The 16,545-nt window shown below is 34.3% G+C and overlaps 1 protein-coding gene across 1 annotated transcript in view; it reads right to left on the reverse strand.

Annotated features, from left to right (window-relative positions):
- Positions 1 to 1,665: 1,665 nt before the first annotated feature.
- LOC145667960 (sodium channel protein Nach-like) overlaps positions 1,666 to 16,545 on the reverse strand; it is a 42,750-nt gene continuing 27,870 nt past the window's right edge. The window contains exons 6-10 of the mRNA XM_081735385.1: positions 15,902 to 16,178; positions 12,165 to 12,218; positions 9,004 to 9,166; positions 4,777 to 4,883; positions 1,666 to 2,104 (exon numbers count right to left, since the gene is read on the reverse strand). Of these exons, the coding sequence (XP_081591511.1) occupies positions 1,809 to 2,104; positions 4,777 to 4,883; positions 9,004 to 9,166; positions 12,165 to 12,218; positions 15,902 to 16,178 (897 nt within the window). The 3' untranslated portion in view covers positions 1,666 to 1,808. The remainder of the gene's footprint in view (positions 2,105 to 4,776; positions 4,884 to 9,003; positions 9,167 to 12,164; positions 12,219 to 15,901; positions 16,179 to 16,545) is intronic.

Below are 16,545 nucleotides of genomic sequence, written 5' to 3' on the forward strand. Positions count from 1 at the left end.
CATTGTAAAGGTTAAGTCACATCTGCCAGTTGAGATTTGCATTAAATTCTGAACAGCTAATATCTAACTTTACATAAGAAACATTTATTCTGATTTAATCGAATTTTCGGGGTCGCGATGGCTCAGTGGTAGAGCGTTCACCTCCGGTGCTTGGAGGTTCCTGGTTTGATCCCAGCTCGCGCCGTGTGGACTTTGTGGTGGACAAACACCGTGCTCGTGGGTTTTCTCGGGGATCCCCCGTTTCCTCCCACTCTTCATTTCATTCATTTCTCATAATCACAGTCTCCTTTAGCCTAACCGGCATAATCGTGGGACGTAAAACTTAAAGATTTCATTGTTTTTTTAATCGAACTTTCGTTCAGCCGAAGAAGCATTGCGTCAAGTTCCATTAAACAAGACTCTTATGTTCCTGGGACAAAAATCTTTTTTATGAGAAGACACACCATAAAAAACAACACAATTTATATACAAATTTACCATGTAAATTAAAACTAAAGCTGTTTTACGTTATTTGACATAAAACATAAAAGCAAGAACACTAGAAAAAATATTTACATATTTAATTATGAAAGTATTTATTTTACGTAAGTTTCATTATTAAGAAGTATTTCAGATGTTTAGTTGCTAAATAGCTTTTTTACATTTTATTTAACATCAAATATATCTGTTATTATATTGCAGCAAAATTAAATAAATTTAAGGCTATTTAGCTTACAATTGTGTCTTGGTTTTTCACTCCTTATTGCAGTGAATGCATCATATCATGACTTAGCCATGCAATTATGATTAAAACGTAATAAGATGCCAATTAGTAAAAATTGTAATACACTGTAACACACACCTCATAAGTTCTTTGTTTGCCTAGAAAGGTCATACTGAGAGTTCTAGCTTGCTTTATTTTTTCGTATTCTTAGTTGAGACAAAATATACTACTGTGTGTATGTGTTTTAGTTGAATATATATTCAATTTTTCACTTCTTTTATATTTACAAAGTGGATCCTGGTATTTACAAAGTGAAACCTCCCAAAGCTCATGGGGTCCCTTCATTGTATTTGTAATTATACAATATTTGGCATAATTTAAATGCAATTTGTCTTAAAATCCTCATATATATGCCGTCTGCAGCTGAATGGGGCCCCCAAATTTACAGAGAAATCGGCGCTCTTGTCTTCTTTCTGTCATAAAGTGATCGAGATACCAGAAGAAGTGGTAGTCAATAGGAGAGACATCGATGGAATACGGTACGTGAGGAATGGTCTCTTGTTGCAAGTCATGGAGAAAGTGCTCCGTCGTTTGAGCGATATATGTGAGAGTGCATTCCCGTGCAGCAGAAGGACATATTGTCTGTTGAGCATTAGTGGCTGCTTGAGGGCAAACTTCCCATGCATTTAATCACGTTCAGCATTATAAAGATTCACCGTTATAATTTCATCTCGCATTAGAAAGGCATGGTTGATAACTCATCCCATTGGCCACAATACAAAAAAAAACTAAACATTCTGCCACTTTCGGAAACTGTCATGAACATTAATTACAATCTAAGCATTGTCATGGCATTTTACAATCGTCTTAGCATATCTAATTTTCATCTGAAGTGACAATCCGATGCACGAAACCTTCCAGCCTTCTATTATTGTCCTTGTAGATTGTTGGAATCAGGAACGTCATTTATCATATATTTTATAGTGATATTTGAAAGAATAATTCTTCCGGACCTCAATCCATCTAAGAAAACAAAACTCTTCCCCTCCTGTTACAATTGGTTCTGTTAATTACTTAAACTCGATGAAGTGTACTTACTGTACATTTAGTCAGATATTGGGCAGTAGACTGACGGATACAATTCGTGTAGGAACAGATTAGCATTAGGGTGTCGTAAGCGATGATGACGAATTCTTTTATTGCCAGTCATTACAGACCCTGTCTGGCTTGTCTTTGACTTCTCATTTTCACTTGTAGCTTTGTTGACTTTCTTTACAGGGCTCTGCTTCCGATCGCATCTAATGACCACACACCACAGTCGCAATGTGAAGAAGTAGAAAAATTCCACAACACTCAGAAGGCTAAACCCCAAACACATACTGCACAGACCTCCCAAGCTGGCTGGGGAATAAAATAAGAACATAAATAATTCGTTAAAAAAAGAGTCATAACAGAAAAAAAAACTTAATAATTTAATCTAGTCATTTGCAACTAAATGCTCTGTAACAGTGACGTAACATAAAGTAGCTCGAATTGTCAGGAAAGTGCACGGAAAGGAGACGGAGCACAGTTTTAAAAGAGCAGTGTTTAAAGACAAAGTTGGAATATTTTAATTTTTGAATGTCTTAATTTTGAGATCACTTTGATTTTAGTTCATTTATAATTTCCCAATTCTCTGTTCAGTGGTCTGATTAAAAAAAGATGGTATCTTTATTTCATTTTTAAGTATTTCTCTGATGTTTTTTACTTAAGTTTTCAATGATGCTTGTGTTCATTGAGGGTATTGACTAATAACATGATTTTCTGTACATATCATTGTTATTAATAATATCAGAGAGAATCTTTCATAGTTTACTTAGATTATTTTAAATTCAGAAGTTTTCTTTCTATATTACTCAGTTTTTACTTCTCTTATCAATTTGTATATTTCATGGGCATAATATGACTGATTTCGAATGAATAAAAACAAAGATACAGTGACGTAACTAAGGGGGGCAAACGAGGCTTGTGCCCCCTGTAGCCGAATTGGGGGAAGTAAACCTGGACAAATATTTATTTTTACTATAAGGAGTTATCAAACTAAAGATCATAAACAAAAAAACATCAGAAACTTAAGTGAACAACAATGATTCATCAACCTTAGGATCATATCCATAGAGCCTAAGTTAGCTTCAAAGCTATCTTTTGAGGACATTGTAAAAACCTTTGCAGCCAAAAGAGCCCGGAAACTTTAATTTTAGTTCCAGTTTTTTGTGTTTTCATTGGACTTACATCGATTTACGAGATTTGCAAAATGATTGAGTATAATACTCGAAACAACAGCTTGACTATTTGTCATAATTAATTATTCCATTTTCTAACGCAACAGACTGTTAATTCATTCTACACAACTTTGAGTGTTTTCTTTTCATTAATCTTTATGAAGACTTGTCAGGATAATGAACAAATAACCATACGATGGGCAGATCCAAACGATAGACTTAATCGCTTTATTGTTCATTTATACTATTCGATAGAATTTTGTTATTCTTCCAACTCATATTATGCACAAGAATGACAAGTGTTATAGAACGGCTATCCAAACGTCAATCTGTCGACAAATATCAGAGTAAAACCAGAATAAGAGAGCCGAAAAATGATTTCTGATTGCAATGAACGTTCTAGCAATAAACGTCATTGCCACCCTTAACCTTATATTCAACACGAAAATGACAGAAATCAACATTTTCCGGATCAACTTTAAGCGTCACAACGCAGAACTGGTGTTATATAGCGAAAAACAGTTTCTTGTGATAGATTAGAGTGGGTTACGTATTCATTCTTATCCCAGGAAAGTGATTGAAATTCGAGGCCACTTTGTATTACAATATAGATCTCCATTCAGCAAAAATAGGACTAAACAAGATGAAATAACTACTTGATATGGATTAAGCTTGTTAAGAACATGTATTATATTGTCACTTAACAATGAATCGAACAAAATCACTAGAAATCGGTAGATTCCCGGTTTAGTTGTAAAGAAAAAGCGGCAGCAGATGGTGGGAACAAGTTTTTTGTTATGGAATCAAAGCCAGAAGAACAAATTTTATCTCCTCGTCTATGAATTAGTACAAAGGAAAGTTGTAGAAATCTACTAAAATTTCCGGTTCCAATATTGATTTATAGATTGAAAATGATAATCAAAAGAAACAAACTTTTTTTCCACACGAATTCTTCGCCCAGAAGACGATTTCCACTCCGTGTTCAACGTTCCTTCTCTTGCAACTAGAATAGCAGAATTACTTGCTACTCTAGGTTTTAACATTAAATCCCATTGATTTGAAAATCTTTCTTAGTTTCACAGTGTAGAACGAAAGGCGCTTGTTCTATTTTCTATTTTAATTCCCTTGCATTTGGAAAATTGTATGTTCGTCTGTCTGTCGATAATCGAAGCAAACGCCGAAAGAGATGACGAGAAAATGTTTTCTGATACGCGTTCAGTGTTCTAATAATACTTTATCCCTTTAGCCCTATATTCAAACTGAGAAGTGCAATCTTTTCCGGTTTTAACTTTGAGCGTCATAGCGAAAAACTGACAATTATTAGTTACTAAGAAATTCCTAATATAAACAATTTACCTTATAACTATCACAATAAACCATTACATTCAACATGTCACTTGGTACGTCTGTAATGAGGAACATAACAACATGCAGATAATAACTGTCATTTTGCCCATTGTTTGTTCTCACTTATGTAAGGTTCTGCAATTTTCCTTCGACGCATGCACATTTTCGCACATAATTGAGGTGTTTGATGCAAAAAGGGCGTAAGTCTGAAACACGCAGTTGGACAAAAACGATGTTGAAAATTTAAGTAGTGTTTTTTCTTACATAAAACAATGTAATATGCAGCATTTTATTCCGATATTAAATTGAAATGTTACCAGGAAGCTAAACAAGCATGACAAAAGTCACAAATGCGTTTGATGCAAAAAGGGAGTAAACTTCTTTTCGCCCTTATTACATCAAACTCCTCAATTATGCTTTTTTTCTTAATAAATGTTTCTTGAGCCGATTTTCTAGTGAACTTACCAAGTAAAGCATCCCATGATGACTCAATATCTTTCCGATAGTGAACGGATACAAGATCTTGAAAGAAAACGTGTATTACACTTTGATTTTGAACGACTAACTCTTTCCTGAAAACAAATAAAAACATTGTATTTGATACAAAAGGACACATATATAGAGATGGAAATTTGGCGTATTTTTAACGTATTTTAAATGACTATCAAAGAAGGGTGAAAAGTAGGTAAAGAATGAAAAACATGATTTGTCGAGATAATTGATTGATCTAATTTCACTAATTCTATGCTCCGTTTCTCTATTCCAAATTGGACACTCGTATTGTCTTACCTGCAGCACAACAATGCTTCGACCCATTTGCAAAGAGAGTTTATCATTTTGTTGGACATAATAATACTCACAAAAATTCACTACACCATATTCCACGAATCTGCCCCTCTTCGATAAAACCTTGACAGAACAAACTAGATTAGAAACATAGAGTAAGGATGTAGTATAAGAGGTTTCAGCTGCTCTTCCCGCTGGAACTGTGGAGACTGTGGCGCCGCCACACAAGGGAGTTGGGTACTACGAACTACTAAAACCAAGAACGAATCAAATTATTCAGAGCGCGTTAGTCTGATGGAATCAGCCAATGATACACTTAGCTACTGCAAGTAGCAGACGATCCAGTTAGTTACAACTCTAGCCGACAGTGTCGCAGAATCACTTTCGTTGCATTGTGGGAATGATTTGAATTACCATCAGGAATATAGGTTAGGTCCATCAGGGTAATCAGTGTTAGAAATGTATTACAGTTCCTTTTTCAAAGGATTCTTGAAAATACTAAATTTGATGCCATAAAGAACTGAAAAAACTGCCTTTTGCCTAGTCTATTGGCTAGTGCTTCTGTTACACAGTTTGATCGCAGGGAGGACTTGATATTTAAAACAATTACAAAGATTTGGAATCCATCTACTTCTCATGCAACATTACTGGTACACTTCAACAAACAAATAAAAAAATACTAAAGTGAAAATTTACATTTAGCCTATTGATACACATTTCTAAATATTGCTTGCATCTATGGTCAGAAGCTAGTCATGGGGAAGGGAAGAAAAGAAGCAGCCTAGGACCTGTACGTTGGGTACTATCACATCATTTGGATGGTATGAAAGAGGAAAACTCAAGACAAAAACTCATTCAGGATGACAGGCCTGAAAAAGCTGTTACGCCTTCTCAACCGAGTGTCCTCACCCGTTAGCGCTCGCAGTAAAGGGGAGAGCGCTAGCAACTACGCTACTTGAAACTAGTAACTTATAGACACAATTTCTTTTAGAATGCAAGTTTCTGAGTGTGTAACAACTCATATCTAAATTGGTAGGAAAAGTTAATAGAACGAAATCCAAGGATCTCCACAGAAATGGTTGGACAAGAACAAGAGTGATTTTATGATGTTATCACGAAACAAACAGAACATTCTGAGCATCTTATACAGGGAATGAACAAACATACAGCACTTCCTTAATTAGTATGTACAACCAAATCAAACGGTCACAAAGAAGCAATTCCGTCGGACAACCATTCGTGTAGAAGGTGAAGAAGGTGAAGATTTTCCACAGAGTGTATGAAAAATCTTCATCCCCATATATCTATTTGAGTATCACAGAAAGCATTGCCAGTGTAAATTTAGTTTATTTCTTCAGCGACTTTTAAATGCAATGTTTTTCTGTGCTTTTGTTGCTACGTGTGTAATCGTCCGTACACTCGAAAACATACCACTAAACGTTTCTGAACTGTGAAACTCCAACCATGACATCATCATTGAAATTTTCCAGAATATCAGACAGTGTCTGAAACAAGAATTATCTAACAGCGTTGTTCATGTCCATGAAAGCAGTATTCCCAATGCCACAAATAAAATTGCATTGATATTATTCTCTGTCGTACTCAAAGCTAAAGGTATAGGTACTTGCAGAACACCCTGTATAATATCTCACACTCGGTTTGCAGTTCGACGATGATCGTTGTCAGGAAACTGCTTCCAGACAAACGTAGTTCTACCATATCCTACATGTCTTCGATAGAGGGGGTACGGTGGCTTAGTGGTAGAGTGTTTACCGCCGGTGCTTGGGGTCCCTGGTTCGATCCCAGCTCGTGCCGTGTGGACTTTGTTGTGGACAAACACCGTGCTCGTAAGTATTCCCTGGGTTATCCCGTTTTCTTTCACATTATTCATTCCATCATTTCATTCATCTCTCATCATCATTGTCTCCTTTAGCCTAATGGGCATAAGCGTGGGACGTAAAACTTCATTTCATTTCATGTCTTCGATAGAGGTTTGAAGACATAGTAGGGCAGGATAGAAAATGTATACTGAAATCGGGATACACTTTGCACTATCGGGACCCAAGTTATGGTTCTGAACATTTTTCTACAATGTGTTTGGACACATTTGGAGGACAAGATTGATCTAGTCATAAATGTAAGACACACTTTACTAATTTTCCCATGAATAAACAACTAAGACAGCTGGATGTGTAACTGATCATAATTACTAGAGCGCTAAATGTGGGTCCAATATAGGGAGTGGAAAGGCATAATGGAATGTCATACTACTTATGCGTACACAAACACGCTTATGAACGTCACTATGTGCAAGGTAGAAACGACTCTTATCGCTGAATCATCAACCATCATCAACTTTTTTCACCAATGCAGTCTCTACTAACATCAGCGAAGATCAGATGTAGGTGTGGGAGAAATGCTGGAATGTAGACTTCTTTCTATGCATCCGCTCTCTGGTACTCCGGGTTAACATTTGCTGCACTATGTTCTGAGAATTCCTTTCTACCATCATGAATACCAGCGAGGCCCATGATCAAGTGCACCGATTTCTCTGTAAATTTGGGGGGCCCCAGTCAGATGCAGAAGGTATATATATGAGGATTTTAAGACAAATTCCATTCAAATTGTCAAATATTGTATATTCATAAATACAATAGGGTGTCCACATGAGCTTTGGGGGGCCGAGCCCCCTTGGCCCGCCCCCAGGATCGGCGCCCTTGCCCATGACACGTTAGGATGCACGCGAATTTCGAGGGTTTCCTGCTCTACCTTTGAGTACAAACAGCAGTTTACATATTCGGAAAGGAAAATGTGTATTGATTTATACAGTTCTTAAAGATTTCAAAATTAAATGAACGATCCCTTGAGAATATTGTTTTGGTAATTTAACGAGAACATGATTATCAACAGGTCACAGCAAATTTAGTTAAACTGTATCCGATAACTTCACACTGTTGTGATAAAAAAGTATAAAATATTTATCTATAATAAAATATTGAAATGTTTATCTACTTTTCACGTGACTGTACTATAGAAGATCTAAATTTTATAATTGGATCGTTCATAAGCTCTCAGATAGACTATGAAAAGTACATAAGTTAGAATTATGTATTACCGTACAACATTAGAACTTCAAATCTTCCACTATCCTTCATGGATACTTTATACGAGTATCTTGTAGATACAACTGTACATTATCTAGCTGACACAATCCGTTCATCGGAACAAAAAATCATCCATTAACTGATATTAATTCCAATTTCATCCAGTTGTAAAAACTGCAATTGATACTACTTGTCCCTTCTGACAGCTCCCTGTGCGCACGTGGTGCTCAATGCTGTGTTGCCAGTTTTTGCATCGTGTATTGAAACACGAAATTATTCACTGCAAGTAAATCTTAGTTTTATAATATTAAATGACACATAAGCACAGAAGAGAACAAAAAAGAATGCTCTCAATAACCAGCAGGTCCACTATTAAAGTTAACATTCGACTCAAACAACGTGCATTTATTTATATTCAAATTGGCAACGTGCAGAAAGGGTTGAATGTTTACCATTGCAGCGCGGGAGAAATGAACCACTATAATTGGCTGAACGTGCTGTTGCCATAGAAACAGTTCTTTTTGCCTGACTGTTACGATCACGTGCAGGAAGGAAAAAACAGAGGAAAGCAACTGTCAGAAAGGACTAGTTGTATCAAACGGGCTGTAGGCTATTGTTACTCACTTCCCACATAATGTTTTATTTTATCTTCATACCTTGTTGATATACTCAAAGATTTCGTTTATTGAGCATTTCTAATTCTATATCATTCGTACATATTCCACTCAAGATATGTATCTTGTCCTCTCTAGACGTATGCATTTCGATTTTAACACACTAAATTATACTAAAACTTACTTACCATTTTTCATCCTGGGCAAACTTTGATTTCCACGGAACTGAAACCATGTTAGCAGAGTAGGACTTATCTCTACACTGTGGATAACACTGACATTCCAATCCCTCACTCCGAGTATAGTCAATTCCAGGGATATTCTCTGGGGGTTTCATTTTACACACTGCAGCTGCAATTCGAAATAACAAAAAAATGTTTTAAAATTGACGTTAAAGTTTGGAAGAACAAATACCGGTATCGTAGTAAACAGAAATCACATACCAGATGGTTGGGTGATATTTCACTGATGTATGATAGTAGAGGGGACACTGGAGTCGCATACCTTTATTCTAGGGCTTCCCATATGAGGAATTTTGAAAACGTAGGTCATTGCTAATAATGTGGGTGAGAATGGCAACTATATTTCTATATTTTCAGTAAATGAATAAAATTCAAAGAAATAGGATTGGACATTAGAAGAAATGCATATTTAGCAGTGGCTAATGTTGATTCTTTGAATTGATTTTGTATTATTTTCCACACTAGAATCGAACCTGAGGTATCGTGCACGCAAACCACTCGTACACTAGAATAGAGGGCGGTTAATACAGGGGGGAAATGTCAGCTTTTCCATTAAGGTAATGTGGTGTTTATTAGACCTCTGATTGGTTCCAGATTTTTAGCAATCCTGTCAATATATGCTACAATGCACTCCATAAGTTATGTCAAATATATACTGCCAACGAAATCTATCAATTTTAGCTACTAGCAATCTGGTAAAAACATCATCTCCTTCCAAGGAGAAAAAAAATATGTTGAACAAAACTATTCTTTGTTTAAAATAGTAACACATTATCCTGACACATATTGTGATGAGTCCTGGCACAAGAATGCCGTTTTTAACCATACTTTTGCGTCTTCTATCTTTGTAGGAAGTCAAAGCACCTAACTATTGCAATTAACAAATTGCCAGGACTTTACTGAGACCGTAGATAGGGAATGAAAATATGTGAGGCCGTGGTGAATAACCCAAATGTTAGTTGGCTTAATATTATCTCCAATATTCTTACTATAAATAAATGCAAGTGCTTGAAATCTTTTCAAATTTATCACCTTTTTATACAACTCACATATTAGCTGCATTATACATCTTATATATATATCTAAGTAATTAGGAATCTCTACATTTTTAAGCATATCTTGAATTTTATATAGCAAATAGAACTACCGTTCATTGTTAATAAATTACTATGCTATGTTATTTCTTTATGATTAAAAAAATCATTTTTATTTACTTAGATACAGATGGTTATAAAAATAATGAGAACAGCTGAGACAAATGGAACTTAGAAGAATATTGTAGCTTTTTCCACGCACTACAGCACTCAATTATGTCAGGAAGAATATGTACTCCGTAGTTTGAATCATAAAACTTACCACATGTGTTCAATAGTGTTGAAATCTGGAGATTGGAAAATACAGAGGATACGTTTAGGCTTATCTCAATGCCCATGAAAACACCCTCAACAGATCCAAAATTGTGAATTGTTTCATTGTAATCTTGAAAAAGTTGCTTCATTAGCTAGAAACAATGTTCGGAGTCATAAAATGGACACGGTCACCTAAAAGTCCACATAAACAGTGGCACTAGTACTCTCTGTGAATGCAATTCCAGAATGCACCGATTACCAGCAAAATGCGATTCATAACATCAGAAACCCACAGCCACGTTTCACGCTAGGAACGATTCTGAGCATAGCCTTTCATGAACATCTACTATACATGAACACACTATCTTTTTGAAAAAACAGTGAAAGAGGACTCATTGGCATTTTCAATTATCGTTGGTTCACTTTGCATGCTCTTGACACCATTTTCTTCATGCTAAAGCAGTACTGGCGGTGATCAGAAATTTCGTTATAGAAACTCGACCACTAGTGTTGTGAGTCCTGTCACTATAACTTACCCCACCATCTACTGTTAATTCCGCCTATATTATTTTGACATGGGTTCTATAGGCGTCATGATCAAGGACACTATTCCTCTCGAGAACTCTTCTTATGATGCCGCCCACCTTTATAAACTTGCAACAACTCACCGTGCATCCATAATTTGGCTTCTTTCAAACTCAGAGAAGTTTCCCATTGTGAATCACCACCAGGGACGTATGCAGAGGGTGGGTCCTGGTGGTCCGGACACCCTTCCGCCGAAATTTCGACTTTTGTGTAAATTGAGCGTAATTTTAGGGACAATTTTAGGAATATCAATATAAAATACCCTCATATTTCGTTTGGACCCTCCTGAAATAATTTTTGCGTACGCTATTGATCACCACCATCTTTCCGCTTGAACATACTTCAACGTTTTAGCCCAACGGAAGAGCTACAGACACCCAACACACGACAAGCAACATTAATGAGATGTACACTCATGTCTAAAATTATTGTCGCATGTCTATAAATATGTTGATGTAAGAATATAATTCGATAACGAATTCTTATTTTCTTATCATGTGGTTCGGATTCCACGTTAATCAGTAGGTCCACGTCTCATATAGCCTCGCTGCTGAACGGGACGCTAAACTAAAATCAACTCAACTCTTATTTTCTTATAATGTTAGTATGTGTATAATCAGCAAAGGCATGTATGTGGCAAATTTCATCAAAAGAGCAGTAAATAAGAATAATAAAACGAAAATAAAACTTTCTTGTCCATTTAACAACATTTTGTGTTATTCATTCTAATTTTCGTATTTATAATTCTTTTTCTATGAAATTTACCACAAATATACATTTCCCGATTATACGCATAGTAGAAAAGTACCCTGCAAAGTCATTATCAAATTATATTCTTATAAGAAGACAGTTATAGATATTGGAAAATCATTTTGGAGTCGAGTGAACATACACCGTTAATTTTATCATGTCACACATCATATATTGGCGAAACAAAAGCGATAGCATTGTTTTGATAATACAAATCTTTACATACCTAATATTTTGTGCTAAAATTAAAGTCAAACTTTTAGACAATTTCTTGAGAAGGAACGCCTTGATAGAAATCGAAATGGTGATTAAGTGTGCTAGAATGTATAAGCCAAAGGCAACAAAACTTCGATTTCAACTAAAATCATACAAGCTACGTATGTAACACGTAAACAAATGCACTCACAATGTCACTATACTTACGTTTGTTCCTACGTATGCATTCAACATCCTTCATGGTACATACTGGAGCATCATCTGAAATTAAATTAAGAAAAATTGATTACTCTAGCCGTAGGTATTAACAGCATAAGATGAGAAAATTAGTAATCCTTTTGAACCTAGCATTGCTGCGTTTTTGTCATATACATGTACTATTTCACTGATAACATCTCGTTATACGACTCACGATCGCTTACATACAACCTTTACATCTCACTTAAATAAGTTTGCTAATCAGTTCTATGGAAATAGCTTGTCACGGTGAGTGGAAAGAGATATGAAATAGGTTTGCAAAAATGAACCATTGTGTTTCCATGGGATTAGAGTAAAGAAGTTCTTGGCTTACCAAAGTGTGCTATGTAACATCTCTATATATAATGGTCTAATATGAATGCAAATACAGCACAGTTTCGTAACTAACATCTGTAAAATGTTCTAATACATTGGAATCGGTGACAAGTTTCACGCCTGATCAAGAAATAAGATTTGCATCGCACCGTGGTTTGAGGAGTCACATTTATATTGTTTTAGAATGATGCAATGCTGAGTGCACTGACAGCTCAATAAAGCATCAAAATCCAATATCTCAAGGGGTGATTCAAACAATGGAGGTTTTGTAATGGTGTAGGAGTACTTTGCATATAATATGTTGGCTTCATTCAAACAGTTTATGTGAACATGTGCCGACATGTTTATTTGGATAGTTCTAGAGACACACGTTGTTTTTCTGACGTGGTGAGACTTGGTGCTACGTCTTCGTTACAACTCTATACATGTGGTACATATACTACATAAATGTTTATGTCTAGCATTGTGTCACTGACATTTTATTGTTTTTAAAAAGGTTTTCTGATATTTGGCAATGATATTGAATGATACATTTTTAAACAATAGCGGAACTGTGATAATGTTTAACATATAGTATTTTTTACTTTATACATTATAGCCAAAACCTTGCTGAGTAAAATATAGCGATTGAGTGAATGCGTACCTAGGTATTATAGTAACTAAAAATGACACTGTACTTCTTTAGTTCATTCTTTCTTAGTAAAAAATATAACATCTCACTTGTCAGGTACGCAAACACATAGAAATAAAAGAAGCAGCAATTTTCACTCAACTGTAATCAGAAAAGGTTGTGACCAACAGCACCTCTAAAATTGGAGACACCGTCCGTTAGTAAATATGCGGCAGCATAGTAACCCTTTATCTACCAACCGAACGGCACAGATTATTATATCTTGTTGTATCCTAGCTTAAGTCCTAACTTAAGCCCTAACTTAAGGGTTCACTCAGGGTTTGTGAATTTGTTAAATTGTGAAGCGTGCGGTATAAAGTGTAAAGACAATGATGCTGACATAAGTTCGTTCATGCTACTGGTAAATGAATTATGAAACAGCATTTACAGTGTCCGCGATCCAGAAATTTTCCTAACAGGCAGAACACACATAACTTTCGTATCAAATATTACCTCATATGAAATCAGTTAGAGTATTCAGTGAACAAGATTTACTTATTACGTAAGGGTAAACATTAAAAACTACAAACTAAACTTCGAAATGTTATTATGACTTTTGAGAAAGAGTAGAAAGTCTTCACTATATGAGGTAGTTCAACCTTTGTCAACTGTTCCATTTTACTTACTTACACTGGAAAAAAAAATCTGTAGTTTAAATTACAAAATATCAACGTAAAATCACTTGTCCTTCAATTTGTAATATATACTTCCTTAGATTAAAGTATAAAATTTGCTGGTTATTTTTTTTTTACAAATTTACAGTAAATTTATAGGAAAATATGATATTTTTATTGATAAAAATATAATTTCACACTATTTCCTATTAGTAGTTTAACTTTATACGTGTTGATTGATTTACACAGAGGCTTGGCAAACAGATTGCCAACGTCTTTTGTAAATTAACTTAAAATTTACTTTTGTAAATTTACTTTGTAAACTTACTTTTTACAGTGTATAATTGAAACGAAGAAGAGCCTGTTGACTGCAGATGATATAGATACGTGTGTGGCATATTATGTTTCTCTTTAATTTATTTTTTCCTTTTCTTTCCATTTTATGTTTAATTTGCTTTTCGTTCATGTCAATTTTTTAATTTTTCCATTTTTTCTTTACTTTCTACTTTTTCACTCTTTTCGATTTTTCATTCTCTTCCTTTCCATTTACCTTTGTTTTCACTCTTCTTTTTCTTTCCTTTTACTTTATTTATTTATTTCATTTATTATTTTAATATTTTCTTTCGTTTTTTTTCTGATGTGTAACTTTCCTTTCTCATTTTTCATTTATATCCCATTTCTCTTTCGTTTTATTTCCTTTCTACTTTTTATTTTTCTTATTATTTCTTTATATTCTTTTTTCGGGTGTCATTTTATGTTTGTTTCTATCTTATTTAATTTTTAATTCTTTTACTTTCTTTTACATTCCTTTTTATTTTACCCTTCCGCGTTGCCTTTTATCTTTCTTTTCATTTCTTCTTATCATTTGGCTGGCAAGGTGGCTCATGAGTGCTTACCTCTGGTGGTATCTGGTTCGCTCCCCGGCCAAGTAAGTTTGTGGTGGACAACATTGTGCCCTTGAATTTTGTCGGGGTATTCCCGTTGCCTCCCACTTTTTCATTTCGTCCATTCTTTCATCATCATTCACTTGCTCAAATCATCGTCTTCCTTAGCCTAAACGGCATAATCGTGGAACATTAAACTGCAAGATTTCATTTCATTTTTTTCCTTTTTATTTATCTTTTATATTATTTTGTGAAAATATCAGATATATAAAAAAAGGCAATTACGCCACATTACAATATATATATTCAAAGGCTCAACTTAAAATCTTAGAAGTAGCAAACTGCAGGTTGCCCACCACTTGTTTTTGTTGCTTTAGTTTTAGATTATTAAGAATCCCCAACAAAATACTTGATCTACAGATAGCTTTTTCAGTTGCAACACGGTCCTAAACTCACATCCGAGTGTAAATCCACATATCAGAAGCATCAACGATGGAAAATTGACGGCAAACTTCAAATAATAATAATAATAATAATAATAATAATAATAATAATAATAATAATAATAATAAATTTTATTTTTTACGTGCTGAGAACAGCTACGTAAAATATAGCAAAAATACAGCACTTAGCAATATAGTACAAGTAATAAAATTATGATTACATCTATAACATAAATTATTAATAATAAAAACACTGACAGTGTATTTTGTACGTCAATTATTAAAACAAAGAAGTGTCAAAAATTAAAAGTAAAAAAAAGAAACTTCTAAGTTATATAGAAAATTCTAAAATAAAATCATATTTTAAGATATGCATTCATTATAGCTTTTTTTTTTAATCCTACAGATTAAAACATGTTTTCTATTATGCGGTTGGAATAAAATTTTTAAATTGTACCATGTGTTGGAACTTTAAAATCAACATTTTTAAAAATATAGTTTGAGGTATATTGGTTGTCAAATAATTTTTCTACAAATACAGATGACAAATTTTAATACTAATACTTATACTATTACTACTACTACTACTACTACTACTACTACTACTACTACTACTACTACTACTACTACTACTAATAATAATAATAATAATAATAATAATAATAATAATAATAATAATTATTATTATTATTATTATTATTATTATTATTATTATTATTATTATTATTATTATTATTATTATTATTATTATTATACTTACCTATAGTTGGATAATAAAAGGGAGTGCATTTACAGACTTTCATTAGATAATCAATTTTGCACTCTGTGATGCATGATTGGTAGCTGTAGTCATCTGATATCTTCAAACTTCCCTCATCCGCAAACAAGCATTCTCTTTTCTCTATATCCATATTTCGAATCCTGTCTGTGCTGAATATAGACGCAGGGGTCACAGATATAAACATCTCCTCTCGTGGGAGAACAAATGTCTCTATTGCCGAAACTTCCGGATAATCAGTGCCGTCGTGAACAAGAACCTAGAAAATTCAAACGTACCTTAATTTGTCATATTTGCAGGTTGAAAACCTAGTACTTCTTTTACACGTATCTCGTATGTTATACACGTACAACTTTTTAACCTGTCACCTGGCACATAGGGTAGTACTAATGCAGCCTCTTTCATATTATATTGTAATTCAATGATATAGTGTGTAATCACAAAAAAACTTACACCAAGGGAATAATTTGGTTATATCTGTAACATTAGAATGATATAACATATATGTTTAACCCTTTATTTGACACTGTTGCTCTAAAGCAACATCGCGTTCTATTGCGTTATCCGCATGAATTATAATTTTAGTGATCATTTAATTGGCGTTATTGCTTTCATACAATATTTAT

The sequence above is a fragment of the Thermobia domestica genome, chromosome 13 (genome assembly GCF_964235325.1).
Source record: "Thermobia domestica chromosome 13, izTheDome1.hap1.1, whole genome shotgun sequence".
Classification (NCBI taxonomy): domain Eukaryota; kingdom Metazoa; phylum Arthropoda; class Insecta; order Zygentoma; family Lepismatidae; genus Thermobia; species Thermobia domestica.